Source organism: Vicia villosa, unplaced genomic scaffold (assembly GCF_029867415.1).
Source record: "Vicia villosa cultivar HV-30 ecotype Madison, WI unplaced genomic scaffold, Vvil1.0 ctg.002741F_1_1, whole genome shotgun sequence".
Lineage (NCBI taxonomy): Eukaryota > Viridiplantae > Streptophyta > Magnoliopsida > Fabales > Fabaceae > Vicia > Vicia villosa.
Window position 1 is genome coordinate 211,286 of NW_026706016.1, and position 22,616 is coordinate 233,901.

General features: G+C 34.8%; 3 protein-coding genes across 3 annotated transcripts; 2 read left to right on the plus strand and 1 right to left on the minus strand.

Annotated features, from left to right (window-relative positions):
• Positions 1–859: 859 nt before the first annotated feature.
• LOC131639679 (uncharacterized) lies at positions 860–1,816 on the plus strand. The gene has a single exon (XM_058910154.1). The coding sequence runs from the start codon at positions 860–862 to the stop codon at positions 1,814–1,816; it is 957 nt and encodes a 318-aa protein (XP_058766137.1).
• Positions 1,817–4,893: 3,077 nt separating this feature from the next.
• Positions 4,894–7,134, plus strand: LOC131639677 (protein-S-isoprenylcysteine O-methyltransferase A-like). The gene is made up of 2 exons (XM_058910153.1): positions 4,894–5,049; positions 5,853–7,134. The coding sequence occupies exon 2, from the start codon at positions 5,936–5,938 to the stop codon at positions 6,527–6,529; it is 594 nt and encodes a 197-aa protein (XP_058766136.1). The 5' UTR covers positions 4,894–5,049; positions 5,853–5,935; the 3' UTR covers positions 6,530–7,134.
• A 490-nt stretch (positions 7,135–7,624) lies between these two features.
• Positions 7,625–14,593, minus strand: LOC131639683 (DNA polymerase epsilon subunit B-like). Its single transcript, XM_058910157.1, has 13 exons — positions 14,331–14,593; positions 13,972–14,152; positions 13,209–13,362; positions 12,950–13,082; positions 12,412–12,491; positions 9,798–9,902; positions 9,614–9,694; positions 9,383–9,513; positions 9,109–9,203; positions 8,929–9,028; positions 8,698–8,812; positions 8,493–8,603; positions 7,625–8,273 (listed from the first exon to the last, which is right to left on the minus strand). The coding sequence occupies exons 1-13, from the start codon at positions 14,494–14,496 to the stop codon at positions 8,133–8,135; spliced, it is 1,593 nt and encodes a 530-aa protein (XP_058766140.1). The 5' UTR covers positions 14,497–14,593; the 3' UTR covers positions 7,625–8,132.
• Between the last annotated feature and the right edge of the window lie 8,023 nt (positions 14,594–22,616).

Sequence of the window (22,616 nt, forward strand, 5' to 3'; positions counted from 1 at the left end):
GTCGGGAGGCATTCTCACGATGTGGAAGAAGGATTTCTATAACCTTAATTTCAGCTTTAGAGGAGAGGGTTTCTTAGGCCTTTGTGTGGAGAAGGAAGGGAAAACAATTTATTTTGTGAATGTGTATGCTTCTTGTGACACTCTCACGAGGAAGAGGTCATGGGATAGGTTATGTGAGTTCAAAAATAATAACATACAAGGATCTTGGTGCATAGGAGGAGATTTTAATGTCGTCACCTCTATAGAAGAAAGAATAGGGACGTCAAGTCGTAGCTATAGGAGGGAGATAATGTTTTTCAAAGAGTTCATAGAAGAAATGGAGTTGGTGGATCTTCCTACTATAGGAGGCAAGTTTACTTGGATTAAAAATAATGGCAAATCCATGAGTAGGATCGATAGGTTCCTATTATCGGATTGTTTTGTTGAAGATTGGAAGGTGGAGGGACAATATATAGGCGAGAGGGAGGTGTCCGATCACGCGCCTATTTGGTTGAAAGACAACAGAAATGATTGGGGTCCTAAACCTTTCAAGTTCAATAATTTGTGGTTCAAACATGAGGACTTTGATACTTTTGTGGAGGAGGAATGGAAGAAGATAGTGGTAAAAGGAAGAGGTGATTATTGCTTGGTCGAAAAGTTGAAAACTCTCAAAAACCGGTTAGCTTGGTGGAACAAGAGTGTCTACGGGTGGATTGATCTCAAAATCAACAAAGATGGGAAAGAGTTTTCTCAAATGGAAGTGGAGAATTTTAAAGGAGGATACGGCAATTTGGAGTCGTTTTCTTCTCTTGCGATACCACAACCCGAAAATAAAAGTGTTAGCTTCTAGCAAGGATCTTTTAAATCAGGATGACTCTAGATGGTGGAGGGACATGTTCTCAACAATCTCAAAGAGGACGAAATGGGTGAAGGTTTCAACGATTGGGTCAAATGTGTGTTCAAAAATGGTAATAATATTCTTTTTTGGCATAGTTGTTGGATGGATGATCAACCGCTTAGAGTTACCTACCCGCACTTGTTCGATTGTATAACAAACAACCTTTGTGTGGTGAGAGATCTCCTCACTTTTAATCAAGGTGGAATTACGTGGAATTTGGAAAGCATACTTGGAGCGGATGTCATTAACACTTCGGTTTCGACCGCTCATTCCGCAATGGGCATGGTCATCGGAGACGAGTTTAGGGACTTGAATTTGAACCTTCAAGGGGTAGTGTCGGACATATTGGCAACGGACGAATTCCATTGGAAGCTAAATACAAACGGAGATTTCTCGGTGTCTAGTGTTTCGCACTTGGTGTCTAATGCAAAGGACATAGCTTGGCCCACATCCACTATCAAGTTGTTGGAAGTTATTTGGAAGACAACCATTCCGGCAAAGACCAAGATTTTCGCGTGGAGATTCCTCACCAATAGACTCCCGGTTAAAGTGCAACTTGGCAATAGAGGTGTGTCCTATCTTACTTCCTTTGATTGCCCTTTTTGCAATTGTCACCCGGAATCCTTGGACCATATTTTCTACCATTGCAATGTTACAAAAGCGGTATGGAATAGAATTTATTTGTGGTTGAGTAATGATGTTAAGCTTTCTTATGAGGAGTTTAAGAGCTTTGGGTGCATTCAAGAAAAGGAGAAGAACACCAACTCTAAAGCTAAACTTAACATAATATGGATAGCTTTAATTTGGTGTATTTGGAATATGAGGAATACAATGGTTTTTGACAATGGGAATTTTAGCTTCGACGAGGTCATAGCAAATATCTTGTATTTTTCATGGAGATGGGTTAGCTTTAAGGATTTTCCGGGTAGGATGTCTTAACCCGTAAATCCAACAAAATCACAAAACAAATAAGCAGCCCTAGAAAGAACGAATGCAATGAAAATAATATACATTAAATCAAAACTAAAATGAAAATCAATGTATCATACTAACAAGTAATGTGAGAATGTGAAGATATTAAAGTCGTTGAATATTCATCAAATGTTGCAACATAATGCGAAGAATGTCCAGAATTAATTAGCAAAGTTAGTTTGAATGAATAAGAGTGAGAATTGAAAAAATTTGGATAAAAGATAATAGTGCTCACGAAAAATTGAGAGTTACGATATTTGCTCTTATTTTTCAAACTTTCTGAATGGGGAGGGAAAAGTGTATGTGTTGTATTAAGTGTGTATTCGGAGATTACTGTCTGGATGATGTGTCTGAAAGTTAATATTCAGACTTGCTCCTTTGGACATTTGTTGTGTATTTGTATTGAACAACATTTCCCATGGTGCACTCTAAAATTAACTTCCAAAAAAAAATATTTTCAAACCTTCATAAAGTTCGAGAGAAATAGATATACTGAACAACCCCTTAAATTTTGGGAATTGCTAATCCCACCCTATGTAGTGGAAAAGCATCCTATGAAAATTCGAAAATTCCCCTCTGGTTCTAGAGAAGGATCTCTGGACGCACCGTATGTCTCACTCAAACACAATCAAACTGAGCTTCACCCCAATTATGCAAAAAGTTATTGGAGAGATACATCTCTAGAACCACTCCATGTACACCTCAGTAGAACGCCTTTTTTTGACATAAATATTTCCGAAGATGCATCTTTGTATGCATTCCATAAATAACCCAAAGATTCATCTCCAAAATTACGTCAAATAGTAATTTTTTTCTTTGATTTAGAGATGCTCTGATGAATTTGACCATATATTATAGTTAAAATATCATTTTTCGATTTTGTATAAAGTAAACCACATACTCAAGTCAAAACGACGTGTATATATATATATATATATATATATATATATATATATATATATATATATATATATATATATATATATATATATATATATATATATATATATATATATATATATATATATATATTACACAATGGAGTCAAAATAAAATAGAACCAATAATGGTGCTCTTAATACAAATATTATATATTCATGCGTATGACGAACTAGGGCCCCATGTTCCTACGTTGCCTCGTATACTGCAGTGCCTCCCGTGCCTCCCCCATCATGGCATCTAGAATGTCCCACACCTCAAAACCATCCAAAAAGATCCATTTATATATACATGTTTGCCCAATCTCCATAATACAACGACATCTAGAAAACAACATGATCAGCCCTAGCTTGCTCATCCTCGAGTATCTTCTGATGAGTTAGCCTAGGTGGATCTCCTAGAGCATCAGGTGTCATATACGAATGTGATATCTTGAAATACCATCAGATGTAGTCGTGTACAACACTTCAATCACTAGGAGCTATGGTACTATGTGCCTCATACGATACCATATGATAAAGATAATCATCAAACATGGTATCCATATCTCTACATGTCTTAGCGAGAGGACAAGACACTGAAGGGTCTCTGGGAATAATTGCATGTAGTTGAATTTCCATATAACGCGCTCATGCAGATGGGGATACGTCAAACGTGAACCGCAAGCCAACCGTCCAGAGTAGAAGGCAATGTCATACAAGGGACGCGTCTGACGGTGATCGACGTACGCGTTGAAGTGTATATCCTTTGCTACCATGCGGTCAAGATACACTATATATGGAGCGTCGCCTGGTTCTTTCTGAGCAAAATGAATGCAGAAGCACATGGTATATCCTCGACCAGCTCTGCATTATGCAGCTGTTGTGTATACAACCTCTCAAGGAATCGAAACCTATCATGTGCCCCTCGAGTGGCTTCTAACTCCCTCACAACTTCCTCTAGGTCAGCTCTTAGATAGGCTACCAACATCACCAGGGCCTCATCTCTGTTAATCCTACCATGGTCAAAAAGACTCCCCCTGATCAGAAGATGAGGCACGAGTCATTGTCCTTTATGATAGACATCTCACATGTTGAAAATGAAATGATGACATCTCTGAGTGTCATCTCTCTACAAACTCGGACATATTACCATGGTTAACCGTAACATAATTGACTGTGCACATGTCTCTCAACCCAGATAGTTGCATCACATCCTGAAACCATAACTCATTAGGTTTAGACTTGTAACCTTTTGGCTATAGTTGATGAATTTTAAAACATCACGGCACTATAGAAAAGTAAATCATCATTATACATGTTTTTCAAAGTAAGATGAAAAAATAAATATTTCTCATTTTATTTGTATGGTTTACCTCTCTATCCCAAACATGTTTGGGAGTATGGTTCGGGTATAGAGGAAAAAGCGATAAGTCAGACGGGCCTCCTCCTAACCATTGCGGAGCCTCAGGTGCCTGGTGCAGAGAGTTGGGTGCCTGTTGTGTCTCAGTAGGTGACACATGTCTTCTACGAGAAGACGAAGTCGGATATGCACGAGCCCCGAAAATGACGTCACTACAACAAGTTGCCTAGAAATAATATGTGCCTGCGAGGCTTGAGATTTTTCTCTCCAAACTGATGCATGTTGCATGAGCTTTGATCGATTTGATGTTGATGGAAGAAGATTTGTAGTGAGTTGAATGATTTTGAGAGAATGTGAGTCGAGAGATTATGAGAGTTGAGAGGTTGAGAGGTTGAGAGTTTCAGATAGAGTTTTAAAAAGTGTGGAAGGATAAAGGGTACAGCGTCCTTTTTTTATTAAACAGTGTTTGGAGATTCATCTCTGAAGATAGACAAAAATTCATCTTCGTAATATTTTTTGCCTAGATTTAAGACCTGATTCAAGAACTAATATATTTGTGGTGTATCCGAAGATACGTATCTAAAACCATGGAGTATTTTTAGTTTTTCACGAAGACGTCGTAGCAGTCCACATAGCACTTTACGCAATTCCCTAAATTAAAAATAATAATAATAATCTCAAGCCCAATCTCCTTGCTTTTAAAGTGGACCATCATTCACCAAAACCAAAAATAAGAATAAATATTTTGAATAAAAAAAGTTTTACATTTTTAAAATTAAAAAAAAAAAAAAAACTAAATCAGCGTTTATTCACGAAAGAAAACCCTAAATCAACCAATTTGGAATCCTGCTGAACTTGTCGGAAAACGCAACCGGAGTTGATCGTCACCTCTCTCAACAACATTGAGAAACTCCATTCAGGTTTTCTTTTCTTTCTTTTTTTGTAACTAAGATTGAATTTTCGTTCCTCTTTCCTGTAACGCGCGAGGATACAATTCCACCGCGACTTGCGTCCCTGCAAAAAGAAACGCAGTATAGAATCCCAGCGTTACCGATAATATTGGTTCAAATGTTGATCCAATGCCTTCACGGAATCATAACCGGGTTTAATTTTTATAACATTTGGTAGAAAATGAAACTCTGCATTTTAGAACTTTTGATTGTCTTATCATTATCACAACCATGACATGGACACACAAGTAGTAATTTGAGATATTGGATTTTATTGAATACTGGTGTTCGTGGTTTAAAATTGCGGTTGTGGTCACCGATGCGGTTGCAGTTGCGAGGTCTTGCGATGGTGGCCATTGTTGTGGCTGTTATCCGCATTGCGGCTGTGGGGTGTTGCGATTGTGGTTATTATGTTTTCTGCGATGCGCATTGTGGTTGTTGTTTTGATTGAGAAGAGCTTGATTAAAAATGTTAAAGATGTTTCTAAAGTAAAATGAATTTTGAGTTCTAAATTTTAAGTTTTGATGAAAATATTTGAAGAAACCTGAGCGAAGTTGTCTGATACGGTTACTAATGTGGAATGACGCGTGATTTCAAATCACACTACAATTATGGTCTGATGCAGGAGACTATCGCATTAACAATATTGTGGCCACAATTGCAGATGGGGATTGCAATTTAAAACTATGCTAGTGTTAATGGTTTACGCCTTATACACATTCAATTTGGAGTATTATATAGGATTTCGAGTTCTAATTTTGCATCTTTTGCAGGTCTGGCTTATATCTTAGATGATTTAAGCTACCAAGTCTTTCCGTGGCTTAAAACAAGAGAAACCTGTTTTTATTTGGCAAAAATGACAGAAATCTTAAGCTACACTGCTTGCAGACAATTGTCTCAAATGTTCATTGCAGTTATCTTCTTTCACGTTTCAGAATATTTTCTAGCCGCCTTCATTCATGGAAAATCAAGTGTAACTCTGAAGTCCCTTTTGATTAGCAAACACTATCTTTTAGCAATGGTATTATCATTGCTAGAATATTTAATTGAGGTTACTTTCTTTCCTGAGTTAAAGGAATATTGGGTTATCAGTGATATAGGATTGGTACTGGTTGTGATAGGTGAAATTATAAGGAAAGGGGCAATAATAACAGCAGGGCAATCGTTTACTCATATGATAAGGATTCGTCCTGACGAACGTCACCATTTGGTTACACATGGTATTTATAAATTTATTCGCCATCCAGGGTACTGTGGTTTCTTCATTTGGTCTGTTAGCACTCAAATAATGCTCTGTAATCCTTTATCAACTATTGGATTTGCGGTTGTTGTTTGGAAGTTTTTCAATAGTAGGATACCATATGAGGAATACTTTTTGAGACAGTTTTTTGGAATGCAGTATGTTGAGTATGCCCAACAAGTTGTGTCTGGGGTGCCATTTATAAATTGAAGACGTGTCATATATGTCCCGTAACATTCACTGCAAAGTAATCGATGAAGTTTTATGTTTGGACTCATTTTTCCTCTAACAGCTTTGACTGGTGTTTCGTCGTGCTAGAGATATGAAGTGTTTCTTTCGTTACATGCAGCACTGCTGGATTCGGCATCTGGACAACAAAACCATTGTTGGATGGATGGTGTTTAAGATTAAATTTCGGGTCTTGATCAGATTGTTACAGATTATTGATAGCAAGCCTGTTGATTTTACTTCTGCCAACCTGTTTTGGGCTGCTTCTGCTCTGTCATATCTTAACCAACTAAATTTAGCTTTGTTACTATCCTACTAGTGGTCAGTTTGTGTGTTTTGAGTACATAAGTATGTGCTTTTTTTTTATGTAATCTTGGGACTCCTGTAAACTATCATAGATTAATCTAGAAGAAAATTTTTGCCATGGTATGAATGAGTAATAGAAAGTCACAATAATATGCAGAATCATTACATTAACTAAACACCAATATTGTAATATATTCAAGTAGATTATAAGAATTTTCCATAAAAATGGAAGAATTAAGTGTTAACAAAATTGATTTTAAATAGGGACCAAAATCAAATATATTTGCTTTAATGTTACGTTATGTAGGTAAGAGAAATTTTTCATGGACTGGATAACTTCTTTGAATGTGTTGCTATACACACTGAAGTGTGAAATGCTTTTGATAATTATGTTGCTATCAAAAACATATTTTTGGTTAGGATTTATGAGGTTAATTCTTTTGCCGTCAATTATGTTAATCTTGGCTGTGTTCTTTTTGTTTATGAAGAAATTGAAGATGTAGAATATGTCCTTAAATTTAATAGATAATTAATGAGAATTTGAGATTTATTGTTAAAGAGTTGACGCAAAATGAATCATCTAAAACTCAACTGCATATGACAATGAAGATTGCTCTTCACATAACAAGTGGTTTAGAATATCTGCACAAGCACTTTTATTACCATCTAGTGATCCAAAAGCTTTCTGGTTATGGTCTTGCAATGACTGATGAGCCTCAACAATAATAGTATCAAGCTTTGGAAAATAGACTCCCTGCTGCTGTAACTCTTTCACGCAATCATGCAGTCACGATGGTTGTGATCATCCGATTTTGATCCGGTTAAATCAAAAACCAAATCTAATGGCGGTTATGAAAATTGATGAATTTGACAAGTTAGCATCTTTGATACTAGTATTTGACATCTCTTACTAAATCAGGAAAGGCTTCGTTGATAATTCAATAATAATTGTAGTATTGCACTATTCAAAAATACAGTTTTTCTGATATTATTTTACATGAATAACCTTGTAAATATCATCTAAATTAAAAATAGACTACCTCCTCAACTAGACTAGGAACATTCTTCCTATACCAACAATTATCACAGCTTGAAAAAGTCATTAAGTTGCATAAAAACAAGATAGCTGTGACTTCAACCCTCCCAAAAAGCAGCAATACCAGATCCCCACTCCATTCATTCCATCGGTTTTATATATGATAAATAAAATAACAGTGAAGCAGGCACATTCGACATGCTGATAATTAGTGGATGAGAACCAAAAAGAACCATATTCAGTTCACAAGGATGACAATTCAACTTCCTGAGAGCAAGGACGGTACACTACAAATGTGCTATCCATCGAGAAGGATCCAGTATTAAAACAAGTGGTTCCTGTGTATTTAAAAGCCTTCTGTGGACTTCTCTCTCCCAAGACAATCTGCAATCACAACAGCAGAATCAGCATCAGAACATTATTTCCAAGGTATGAGTAGAGAGGTAAAACAAGATCATATTACTGTCATCACATCATGAATGGTTAGACCAAATTATTTCAAGATATTGAGATGTCAAATACCAAGTAGAACAGAAAGTGAAGATAAAAGACACTGTTAGATTATACAAAAAGGAAAGAAAAAAAATTCAGTATAAACAGTACCGTGTGCGGAGTTGGATATAAATCAAGGCCATGGTCATAATTCCATATGATGGGCTGTTTAGTTAGAGGTAGTGGACAGAGATGACTCTGGTGGGTTATGGTGGCAACAAACTGCAATTTAAACACAGCCAATGAATTTTTGCTTTTCTAAAATCCAAAAGGTAATAATTAATTAAGCAGAAAACACAGATAAGAGACAAATTACATGCTGAAAAGGATCAGTAGTTTCTGTCACAGAAGGTGGCACTAGAGAAGAACGACTCATGCGATACAGCTGATCCTGCCGGAAAAACACAATTTCTTGTGTATAGAATTTTACCCTGTAGCCAAATAGGTATGAGTTTGTACGAACAATCAGTTTCCATAGCAACTAGAAAACACAAAAGTATAGATGATGAAGATGTCCCGTGCAATCCTATTTAAATATAATGTTAACCTGCATGGATTGCTTGAAAATATGGCATCGGGAATATACTTTTGGAGCTCCTCAGTTAAACATTTAGGTAATCTACACCTAGGAAGGACTGTTGAAGGACCTGAAAATACACTGAAAATGATATATCATGCTAGTGGATGAAAGTGAGAAGCATAAGAAATCATCAATTTAATATAATACCTATATCACCAGGACCTGGAATGAAAAGAAATCGGCTGTTCTCCTTTAACCTTGGACGGGCTGCAATAATTTTCCCTAGCCTGCCAAACTGCAACCTGCATATCAAAGTCCCTAATATCTTCACATAACAATAAACTATTCTGCTTAAGCAATAGAAAATGAAATGTTTGAACTAATTATAATTATTGACACGTAACGTCGTAACCTAATGTGATTCAGTGTTTCAAGTTTCATAGTTATAAATTATCAGTATAACAGTGCAGGTGGAACTCACCTTAGGATTGAGAAAGGGCCTGATGCTTGGCTATATGGCACAGAACAGAAGTCTCCCATGAAAACAAATAAGGAAGGAACGACTTCCTCACTCTCAAAACCATCAAGAACAATCTCCAGCTTTCCCATAGACTTCTCTACGGCGAAACAACATCAATACATCAAGCTACACTTTTATAAAAGTGAGAAAGTGAAAAGAAAAAAAGAAAAAGAAATTTACATTTCAAATTACCTCTTCTTTGTCTACAAAAATATCAGATAGTATGACAAACATGTCATTGACTGCTCTTTTCTCCATCTCTTCCTGTCTGATCTATGGTATAGGTAAAGGACAATTAATTTTCATGGAGTACAGACCAATAAATATACATGTGACTATTAAATAGTAAATTTGAGGAGGGGAGTAATAAGGATACCGTTTCTTCTTTTGTAAAAGTACCACCACCGAAAAAGTCATGGCCTGCAAGCACTTGAAGTGATTTATCTCTATCCTCTGGTGGGGGAAATCCACATGAATAAATCTGCAGGAAAAAAATGCACCAATTATTCAGATATGGAAGAGAAGATGGAAAAAGGCTAGTAAAATGAGCCACATGCAAAAAAAAAAAAATACATATTAAATAGCAAAACTTTGAACTTATAAGTACAAAACCTATAATTTTCAGGTTTGAGGCTTCCGAGACATATCACATATATATGTGAAATTCGAATACATTATTAAATTTTAAACTCATAATCATAAATTTGATAAACCATTGCTTTCTTGTCTCAAACATATTAATCTTTGACTTTAACTCTCCCTCTAAAAGATTAATAAAGAACTATAAGCCTGACTTCTTGGAAGACCATATACATTATACACAATGATTTTCATACAATGTGCCCAACTACTGCACACAAGTACAACCAAAGACTAGCACAAGTAGTTGGCGCATAGGGGGTGTCAGTACTGTAAACTTCGGGGTACCAAGTTAGATTCCTAAAGCATAAAAAGAACTAATGCACACAAGTGATTTCGTTCCTTCTGAACCCAAGCAAGACTACAAATCCACTTAGATTCATGCACTACCTTTTTCTCTTATACAAGTACCCTTATTCCACAACTATCGGTAACTCACAAATAAAGTTAAATAACATGTTAGTTAGTTGGTTGGTTAGTTGAGCTTGTTATATGTCTATTTGTAGAAATAGGAGAATACAATGTAGAGTTGATGATCATTGAATATTGTTTAATCATTTGTGAATAGAGTAGCAACTCTATTGTGAAGGGGAAACCCTTGAGGAGAGCTTGCTCTCATGTTATTTTCTATTTTCTTAGTAAAGAGTGATCATTCTTAGAAATCCAATTCTTGGGTTCCTAACAATTGGTCCAACCTACCGGATCTTCGAGAAGTGTCAGTGTTCTTGGAGATGGAGGCATCTCAAAGGGTGAATTTGCCAAGTTTTAAAGGGATAGACCCCCATTGGGTGGCTTACAAGGGCGGAAAAGATTTTTGAGGAGCAAGCAATTGACGAGTTCGATCAATTACAATGGGCTTTCAAGAGCATGTATGGAGAAGCCATGTGTTGAGTCAGTTCTTGGTGTCGAGAGGACCCGAATTCAAACAGGGTGACGTTCTCTTCAAATCTAATCCTGAGATTCAGAACAGGCTATGGCAACTTGTGTTGTTGAAGAATTTTTAACCTTGAAGCAAGAAGTGCAAAAGGAGAGAGAAAACCTCATAGATAAAGTGAAGCAATTGGTGAAGATACTAGAGAAGAAGAAACAAGAAAGGGGAGTATATTCATTGTGATATGATGAAGAGGGACAAAAAAGATCTAAAATAATGGGTCATTTTCAGTCGTAAATGGCAGAATCGTAATTCCTCCTTGGAACCCTGAGCATTCTAATTCCATTGCCGCTGTTAAATCGATTCCATTGCCGCTGTTAAATCCAATTCCATTGACGCAATCAAATCCAATTCCATTGCTACTGTCAAATCAGGTTTCATCGTTGCCGTCGAGTCCTTCAAAGATCCAGGTTCTAAGCGGGTCAATTCCCTTAGAAATGTCCGACATCGGGAGACATCAATGGACACATAAATAACCCATTTTTCGTTATAAAAATGTCAAGATCAGAATTTAGAGATGGTGGAGAGCGTTGGGTTTAAATTACTGCCTGAGCCTACACCACAAGACTTAAATCTAAAGGCAACAGCCACCTGGTTGACGCTGACAAAATCACCTTGTACATCTGTATTCCAAGAGACTGCCCTTAGAAAGGAGAAAGATAGAAGACTGTAAAAGATTCTTTGTAATCAGACCAAATTAGGAACTACACGATTTTCTCATCCAAAGCATTTTGCTAAAAAGTCGGCTAAGGATGCTTTTGATTGGATGGAGCAGCCTATGCATGTTACACAGTATTACACCTACAAGAAGATATAGTTTGATGTGTCAACCTTGAGGATAAGGTTGTTTTGAGTAAGGGTCAATTGATAGGATGTAGAATAGTGGTTATTAGAGTAGTTAAAGTAGTTAAGAGTTGTTATAGACGTTAGTTGGTTGGTTGGTTGGTTGGTTGAGGTTGTTATATGGCTATTTTGTATAAATAGGAGAATACAATATATAGTTGATGATTGTTGAATATTGTTAATTATTTGTGATTAGAGTAGCAACTCTATTGTGAAGGGGAAACCCTTGAGGAGAGCTTGCTCTCATGTTATTTCCTATTTTCTTAATAAAGAGTGTTCATTCTTAGGAATCCAATTTCTTTGAAATTCAGTTCTTGGGTTCCTGATAGTCACTATAGGATTATCAAGAGATGTTGTCAGGCAAAACTAAACATAAAAGTTGTGACTAAATCATTAGTAATCTTATTATAATAAAGTGGCCTTTAAAGTAAGGCAAAATAGAAGTCATAATTCTGTTACTGTAGTGAAATTCATCCACGATAAACCAGGTTTACTGTAGTGAAATATTTGGACATACGTGTTTTACAAAATTAAGAGAACATGGAGCAGATATCACGAATGAAGTGTTTACAAGAACCTGAAAAATACCCTCTGCAGATATCATCTCGCCTTCAGCCACAACTATGGTGTTCTCTAAGAAGAATCCCGTAGTAATCTTGTATGGCTAGTTAAAGAAACTAATGATCATGTATTTAGCTTAACTCGAACAGCTATACAAGTTATAACACGTTGATCAAAATTATGAAAAGACAACTATGCACAAGTGAGCTATTAAAGTTGTCAAATGTATTCTAAACACTATGTACCAAATCCTTCAATCAATTAGGTTATCATGCTAACATAACGTGGCGGGAACTAATAAGATGCAAGCAACGTTACCCATCCCTGACATGGGACATTTCCAGCAAAAAAACAAAAAGGAACTCTAAAAAAGAAGTATTTACAGGTTATAATGACACTTAAAAGAGTGCATTTCATTAGCTGAAGCAAGCATTATTTTAACACTCATATATTAGTGCTTTATTCCCAACAAAATTATGTAATAAAACATTCAACAATATTATGGAGTTCTTGCGGCAACATAAAAGTAACATTTGTCAAAGCACAAAAGGATATAGCATCAGATAAACTGATTTTAACAGAAGCGGTAAGGTCTTCCAAATAAAAATGCCCATCCTCCAGCTGAGATATTACTCCCATTACCCATCGTCTACCTTTTTGCCCAACTAGAGATTGGATAGGAGATATCTGACAAAAACAGCATAGCGTTACATTACATATATATTAATCCTCCTAAAAACACTAAACACGGAACTGCTAAACATTTGGCAACATCATTCAATGTTCATAGTCAGTAAGAGCATTCAGCAGTACCTCACGACTCCTGAATTGGGAAAGTTCAGACTCAAAAGCAGGTTTTGAAAAATCTTGATGACGAGAAAGCCTCTGGGACAACAACAGAAATCTATCCCTGTACAAAGCAGATTTGGCTGCTGCATCTCCGTGAAGAGATAAGCTTCCTGGGTACCTATAAAATAACCACAAAATATAAACATGGTCCAATGTTGATGATATATGATAAACAAAACCAAGTATGAATAGCCAACACAAATTTTCGACAAATAGCTTAACTATTAACATGTTTCTTACACAATGTAAAACAATATTAACTTATCCTACTTTAGTAGTTAAACTTTTAGCTGATCCATAAGCAAAGTAGAGCGTAATACATAACACAAATTCCTTTGGGGTTATGTTTCAATGCTCATTGAGCTTCTTCTTATTTTGCATAAAATCAAAGTTACAATAAAAACCTACATCCATCAAATGTAGTGGTGTTATCATGGACACTTTCAGCGCTCCCCACACTCCCAACAAAAATTATATGAACAATGAAGAACAGAAGATTACTATTTTTAATGGTAAATATTTTATCGCGACTTCCTGAGCTTCTTCCGTGGGTAATTTGCCCTAAATAAAATTCAATTACCAGATAACTCGTGTAACATTTTTTCTTCTAATTACACTTGCCCTAATTTACTAAATCAAGTAGGATTCACAGATCAATTGCAGGAATGTTCATTAACAAAAACAAAAAACCAAGAAAGAAAAAAGACTCAAGAAACCAAAAACCTACTGGTAGAAATTCCTTCTGATCGCGTCATATTTATATCTAGGAACATCGAACACATCAATGATGACAATAGCCGAAGAAGAAGATGAAGCGAATGTTTCAAAGGTTTCACCCGCCTCGTCGGCTTCCAGTAGCAAGTTCACCACTCGTTGAACTGGCTCCACGTCGATTACTGTAGATTTGACTGCGATTGCACACAAAAATGTTACATCAATTATAAATTGAAACGAGAATTGAAGAAAAAGATATATGAAGAGAGAGAGAGAGAGAGAGAGAGAGAGAGAGAGAGAGAGAGAGAGAGAGAGAGAGAGAGAGAGAGAGAGAGAGAGAGAGAGAGAGAGAGAGAGAGAGAGAGAGATTACTGGATTCGTGTTCAAGCTGATCGAGGACGAGATCGGTGGCTTCGTCTTGTTCGGTGAGTTCGAATCGAGTGACGAAGGAGAGGATCTCGTCGAGGGCTTCGAGTTTGATATTGTACCCTCTAATTTTGCACTTCTTTTCAATCTTTTTCTTCGTCGGAGCATTCATCTTTCTCTTTTTCTCACTCTGCGTTTGAGTCTCGGTGGTGAACTGAAATGAAGTAAACGGCGGGAAAATGAAGGTGAAAATATCTTTTTGGACGAAACAGCGGGAAAAATTGAAGAAACGGTGCTATTCTATTCGGCCCATTTTATGTATAACTCACCGGGAAATGCTAAATTCATATTTTACCCAATATTTTTTTATCCATTACGCGAAATTTTAAAAATATTTTTCAAAATCGGAAAAGTATTTTTGATTTACACCATAATAGACATTAACGTTAGAACTAACGGGAAATATAACTATGGTAAAGAATTGCAAGTATATTTCTGGTTTGTAGAGCACCTAAAAGCGCGTTGTCTCTTCCTCTCTCATTACAGTTTCAAAAACAACCAACACACAGTCCCTATCTCAAAACTCTCTCAATTTTAAGGCATCAAGCGCCAGTGTATCAAGCATCCAACAACAATCAAACAACAAAAAACAACGACAATCAATCAAGTAAGTTGATTTTGAAATTTTAAGTGTTTATGTAAAATCCACTCGAATATGTGTTATATGTTAGGAATTAGGGTTTGTGGCTTGTTTTCAACATTATAAATCATTACTAAGGTGTTAGACATGTCTTTAAAATGATCAATGACTATTTTATTGAGTTCTTTTGTGGGGTGGGTGTCATTAATGGACCTTTGAAATCGCAGCAGAAACCGAAAATATAACTACGTTTTTCATCAAGAACAAAACCGAAAGTACATTTTCGATTTATTCCTATATGTGTTTTCAAGTTTGTTTTCAACATTGGTCATTGAGTTAACATTTTTTGTGCTTCTACAAGAGCAATGACAGATAGAGCATCTCGATTGAGACACAACACGCTTTTGTGAAGAGAGAAAAGAGTCAGGCAACACAGCCTCCTCATGCATCTGGACATGTCGTACCGGATGCACCAGCTACAACTTCATCTTCTGGTGTTCCTCCTGCTACTCCCACTACTTCGGCCTCCCACAACAGACTGGATTCCCTAGTCCATCCTTCTCCACCCCCATCCTCTCGCAGACGTACCTCTCTACCTACATCATTTGAGGCAGGAGACACTAGAGGCCCGGTCTCAGCCTCAGCCAAAACCTCCATCCCAGCCTCTATCACAGACGATAGCCTGCATCTGCGAGCACCTGATTTTTGGAGGAGGACTGTCTGACTTATCCCTTTTTCCTCTTTACCCTGACCATGTTGCTAGACTTATCTGGAAGACATGTATGAACTTTGATTATTACATTTTAAATTATGATTTTATTTATTAATTTTGAATTTTGGTTTGATTATTATATTTGTCTACATATTTATGCAGGACCGTGATACACTCAAGGTCATTAGCCAGGGGCAGAAAATCAGTAAACTGGTACCACCAATTGAGCCATGGTTTGATGAGCTTTTATTGCTTTCAAGGTTGAAAGATTTGGCAAAGTGTGGATACACCATTGTCAACTGGGGTATGTATGATAAACGCTTCAGTCGAGAGGTGGCACCATGAGACATTGTCGTTTCACATACCACATGGTGAGATGACGATCACACTTGACGACATCGTGTGTATGTTGCATCTTCTGATCAATGGGAGATTCTTGGATCATGAGAGGATCATGAAGGATGAGGCTTTGGATATGTTGGTTGAGATGTTGGGAGTTATCCCTGAGAATGCCATGGGAGAGATTGACAAAGTCCGAGGTGGTCACACCAGGTACAATTATGTGGCTCCGGTGTTTGAGGGTGAGGTACGACATGACAAGAGGCTGATGGTTATGTCGAGCAGGTTACCATGCACATGAGGTATGCTATGAGAGTGCACCTTTTGTATATTGTTGGCACACAGATTTTTGTGGACACCATTGCCACTTACATTGATATCATGTACCTCCAATTTTTTTGCTGATCTTAAGACGGTCTACCAATGGAATTGAGGGGCTGCTTGCATGGTATACATGTATACGAAGTTGGATGAAGGGATTAAGTGGAATACGAAACGGATAACCGGCAGCATGTCACTCATGACGGTATAACTTCTTTTTCTTTAGGGCCTTTGTTAATTATTTTAATTCGGAAAACTAACTATTTAATTTTCTTATTTCAGGGATTGATCATACAACACTTCCCCCGCGTCTCGGGTTGGTCACTTGCAGAGGGCTACACTGAAGCTAAGTCGCGTGCCTGTGCGTGCGACCCCATCTAAGGGAATCAAGTGGTAGAGTCGTTCCGGTTGTACATTGATCGGCTGGCACATGAGGATGTAGACTTCTCTTCATACGACGAACACCGTGAGACGATACCATTTAAAGAGGTGTCGTTGTTTATGGGTTAGTTGGATTGAGGGATTCGCAAGACGGCTGCCTATATACCTGAGTGGGTGATGCGTCAGTAAAGGTTCACCCAGACTATTCTTCGGGATCCTACTGTAGTTGCTCCTCCGACGGTGAGACTAAGGGATATGAATGGCTTTTTTGATGATTTTGAGAATCATTTTGTTCCAGAGGAGGCAAGAAGTACTGCAGCTACATCCGACTGGAGCTATGAGCAAAGTTACATGTTATGGTTCTTCCAGGTGTCCCATCCATACATGATATATGATGTTCCAGGGAACCCACCGAGGCCAGTTCATCATGAGATCCTAGAGGAGAAGCAGGTTAGGACCGATCATGCGACTAACATGTTGCCAACGTGTCGTCGTATCATGGAGCTTGCGTGGGATGGTATTGATACAGGTTTGTTTCCTGATGGATCTAATGTTATATGTGTTTTGGATGTCATCATGGCGGAGGCCCAGGATGCTATGTTTTACAGGAGGCAGCGGAGGAACGCCTTGAGGGTGACAGGTCGACTCATCATCCGCCGTACCCAGTAGTTTTTGTTGATTTTTTTGTTATTTGGTTATACATTTTTGTTATTAAGTTTGGATTACATTTTTTATCTCCTACTACTATAGCTTTTTGTTATTCAGTAATTTATGTTTTTTTCTTCCAATTGTACATGTAATTGTATTTTTATTATGTGTCAATCAACTCTAAAAAGACATATATCGGCTAAAATGGCTCTGATATTAGTAACAACAGAAACCGGAAATATATTATCGATTTTAAACCGCAAATATACTTTCGGTTTTCAATCAATTTTAACAATAAATGGTTCGCACCGAAAATATACTTTCAGTTTTGGAGGAATATCTTAGAAATTGCAAAAAAATATTTCTTTAGACCATGAAGTGAAATAAAAATTTCCCATAACTAATTCCACCAAAATTTTACAATTCTAATTCGAGTTAATTCTAAGAGGGCATTTGTGTCATTGTCTTACAAATATGTTTAGAAATATAATTACAATTCTAATACGAGTTAATTCTAAGGTGGCATTTGTGTCATTGTGTTACAAATATTTTTTAGAAATATAAAGATTACTAATATAGATTCATAAATTCATTTTAAAGTTAAAATATTAATTTAATAGTGGTAATATTCTTTAAAAGAAAATATTTTTTCTTATAATTTTATTTTCAAGTGATAGATGGATAAAAATAATTCTCATAAAATTGAGAATAAATATTAAATAACTATTCATATATTATTTTACTTTAAAAAATTAAGAACTTTGCTAAGTATTTATCAATATGTCATTAGGAAAGTATATGAGATTATGATTTCACTTCTAATTTTTCGAAAAATTATTCTTCAAAATGAATTTGTATTAATGAAACAAACATCTCTCAAAGGTGAATCTAATATTAGAAATAAGTTGATTTTTTTTAAAATAAGAAAAAGTCGATTTGTTTCCGAAAAAGTCAATTATGATTTTTGTCGAAAATAAAAAAAAAACCAAAATTTCCAAAATAAAATAAAAATCATTTTTTTTTTCAAAATAAAAAATATCAATTTTGCGAAAAATTAAGAAAATGATTTTTTTTTGAAAAATAAAAAATTGATTTTTTTTCTTCAGAAAACATATTTTATAAAAAATATTTTTTGAGAAGTCTAAATAAAAAACTATGCAGAAATGAGGGGGGACTCAGGGGCGGAGCTATAGCCCAGCGAGCCCGGGCACGCGCTCGGGCTCAACCCCTCCTTTCGTTGTATTCTCCCCACTTAATAGTTAGTTTTTTAAACAACACCTGAGATAAAATTAATAATTTTTAGACAAAATTAAGGGTAAAATTAGTAAAAAATAGGGCATAAAATTTTTGGACAAAATAACGGGCAAAATATTTAGACAAAATTAAGGGTAAAATTAGTAGAAACAGAGTGTAAAATTAGTAAAATCAAGGTAAAATTTTTTGTCCGGACTCCCTAGAATTTCTGGCTCCGCCACTGGGGACTCAAGGTCCTACTTGAATTTTAGGGGTCTTTAGTTTATGAGACTCATTTATTTTTTAAATGGTCGTTTCATATTTTGAGGGCCTTAAAAGTAGGTTTCGGTCCCTTAGTGGTGCCCTATTTTTTTAATGATGTGGCCACTACCATTGGCTACTTGCCCCTAAAATGAGAGTAGCCGCCACCATCAATATTTTAAAAATCAGACCGATTGGCCGGTCAGACCGGAAATCGAAAGGGTCACCGGTCTGATTTGATTGCTGGATCAGATATGTTATTGAATCGGTGAGAATCGGCCAAAATCGAAAAAAATTAGTGAACCGACGGTTTTAGAAAACCAGTGGTTCAAATGCATGTTTTTTTTTTTAACAAAATGACTTCGTTTCGTAATTTTTTTTATAAAAAATATAATTAGACTTTATTCAAACCTTATTTGGAACAACTTTTTCCCTGTTTGCAATTAGACTTGGTTTAAAAATTATTTAAATTTATATTTTTGTATTATTTTGTTGTGAGTGATGATTATATTTAGAATTTGAATGTAAAAAATAAACACGTGAAATTATGATATTTTAAAATTGTAAAATTTTGTAGGTGTTGTGATATTTTTTTAGAGACTAAGTCATCCGGTTTGACCGATTTAATAAATATATAGTATTGCAATAGAGACCGGTTTATTCAACTGAATTATCCGGTTTAATCTGATTTAGTCATGCGGTTCGACCAGTGACTCAGTGGTTCAACCAATGAACCAGTGACTCAATACCCTCACCGGTTTGATGACCGGTCTAATTTTTAAAACATTGGCCACCATAGTTGGTGACAATGTGTTATTTTTTTGAAAAATTGACCATATGCATAAATAATTTGAAAGTTTGATTATTTGTATAATTTCTTTGAAAAATTTGATTAATTTAAAAAAAATTCATAAGAAAACATCATGGTAATAAAATTACGTAGAATGTTGCTTTTGCTTCTATATTTTTTGTCTTTGTCATAGGAAATCTAAAACCAACAGAAACAAAGAAACTGTTATTTCCCTTTTCATAAAGTTACAACCTACTTATTTTCATAAACGATTAATCTTAGGAAAATAAATTGAAAAACAACTTATGGACATTTCATAAGTTGTTTCTGTAAACTCTTTTAAAAAGTCTCACAATTGCTTATGATATGAGATAAATTTAAATAAGTGAATCCTAAATGGTTCAAATATTATCCTAGCTAGACTTGCTTCACAACATTACATAGAATAGCATAGCACCCTCTTTTATAAGATATCTTCTCCACTTCCTGAGTTCTCTAAATAAATCCTCAAAACAGAAAAAGCACTTGCAAGAACATCAATGATACTCCATATAACATCTACAAAAATACATGAATTCATTCTTGAAAAAACAAGGATTACCAACAGAAACAAAAAACCAAGAAAGAAAAAAGAACTTGCTGGTAGAACGCGTCGAACACCTCAATGACGACAATAGCGGAAGAAGAAGATGAAGCGAAGGTTTCAAAGGTTTCCTCCTCCGCGCCGGCTTCCAATAGCAAGTTCACCACTCGTCGAACTGGCTCCACATTGATTACTGTAGATTTGACTGCGATTACACAAAAATGTTAAATGGAATCAAGACGAGAGGTGTTACTGGATTCCTGCTCAAGCTGATCGAGGACGAGATCGATGGCTTCGTCTTGTTCGGTGAGTTCAAAACGAGTGACGAAGGAGAGGATCTCGTCAGCGGCTTCGAGTTTGATATTATAGCCTCTGATTTTGCACTTCTGTTGGATCTTTTTCTTCGTCGGAGCATTCATCTTTCTCTCTCGGCGTTGAGTCTCGGTGGGGAACTGATTTGAAAAAACGGCGGGAAAAGGAAGGTGAAAGTTTCTTTTCTAGAGGAAACCGAGAAAATTTGAGGAAAGGAAACAGTGCTATTAGGCCCATTTTATATATTACTCGCCAATTATTCTGTTTCGCTAAAAATGCCATAATTAATTCAACCAAAATATTACTACAATTCTAGATCGATTAAATTTTAGAGGGAAGTTTGTTTCTAGAATTGATAGATGATTCTCAATAAATAAATTATAGAATGATTTTTCTTATAATTCATTCTATATCCATCACTCAAAAACTAATTTACACGGTAGATGGTAAATTTGTCGATGCTTTGAAAATTTGTTGATTGAAGCAACACAAATCACCACATTAAAGATTTACACCAACATTTCTAATTTCAGAACAAAACACTTAGGGTCCGTTTGGTGCGCAGGATAACAGATAGGATAAAATATCTGTATCATATCCTGTTGCAATCTAGTGTTTGATGACCAACAGGATATGATAAATTAATCCTGAAATTTATCCTATCCTGCCTCACTAGTTCAAATTGTTATCTTGAATATGAGTTGGGTTAGAACCCGGCAGGATAGGATAAGAAAATAACTTATTAATTTATCTCTATAAAATATAATTTAAAATAAAAAATTAAATATGACAAGATATAAATAAAATATAATTTGATATTAAATTAAAAAATTAATAAATAATTTTAAAAAATATATATGATTGTCGTAAGGGTAATTTTTAACTTTATATATTATAAAAAATTAAAACCTAGTAAATTAAAATATTTAAAACTAATTTTATTTTTTATCGAATTAATTTTTTTTTGCAAGGGTAATTTTGTCATTTATAAATAAAAAACAATTTGATATTAAATTTAAAATATTAATAAATAATTTTTGAAAAATATGTTTGATTGTTTTTAACTTTATATATTATAGAAAATTAAAACCTAATAAATTGAAATATTTAATACTAATTTTATTTTTTATTGAATTAAATATATTTTTTTGAAAGGGTAATTTTGTCATTTGTATATTATATATACACACTTTTAATTTATTTATCTAATATATAATAGAATTCATGATCTTTTTCAAAAAAAACTAAAATTAATGAGTTTTTTTTTACCAATTTATAAAAATATTTTACAAAATAATTTTAAAAATATATAATTATTTTACAAGTGTGTATAAATATATATATATATATATATATATATATATATATATATATATATATATATAATGTTATTATATTTGATATCCTGTGTGAACCAAACACATGATAGGATAAGTCTTATCCTTATCCTGTCTATATCATATCATATCCTTATCCTGATTTATATCCTATCATGTCTCTATCATATCATATTCTCATAAGTGTAAAAATATTTTCTTAGAATATAGAGGTTGCAAGTGTGGATTTATAAATTGATTCTTAAGTTAAAATATTAATTTATCATTATAAAGTATTTTTTGAAGTAAAATAATTTTTTATATATTTTAATCTACCTACTACTTTGTGAATAAAATAATAATAATAATAATAAAAAATACAATTTTTAAATAAAATTTAAATAGTTATTCATATATTCAAATTTTACAAATAATTAAAAAATGTGATAGATATTTATCAAGCACAATTTTTAAAAAGTATATGAGATTAAAATTACAAATTTTATTTTTCAAGAAACTTATTATTAAAAATGAATTTTTAATCTATGAAATAAAAGTCTTTTAAGAATTTAGTCTAAAAATAAAAAGATAGACATTTTATTTGAATTTTTTGAATTTGCGTCTTGTTAATGTTTTGGAGGAGGATAAATAAATGTAAATTTTGTGAGTGATCTAGGTTCTAAGATCTTTATTTTAGATTAAGAGTGTGTTTGGATTGGCGGTGGACAAAATTGATTTTAACAGAATTGAGTTTGG

Coding starts and splice junctions, on each gene's coding strand:
- LOC131639677 (XM_058910153.1), top strand. CDS start 5,936: ATGACAGAAATCTTAAGCTACACTGCTTGCAGACAATTGTCTCAAATG.
- LOC131639679 (XM_058910154.1), top strand. CDS start 860: ATGGTGGAGGGACATGTTCTCAACAATCTCAAAGAGGACGAAATGGGT.
- LOC131639683 (XM_058910157.1), bottom strand. CDS start 14,496: ATGAATGCTCCGACGAAGAAAAAGATTGAAAAGAAGTGCAAAATTAGA. Junction 9,903..12,411: donor CTGCAGAGGGTATTTTTCAG/GTTCTTGTAAAC, acceptor TTTTTCCTGCAG/ATTTATTCATGTGGATTTCC. Junction 9,514..9,613: donor TTTTTGTAGACAAAGAAGAG/GTAATTTGAAAT, acceptor GCCGTAGAGAAG/TCTATGGGAAAGCTGGAGAT.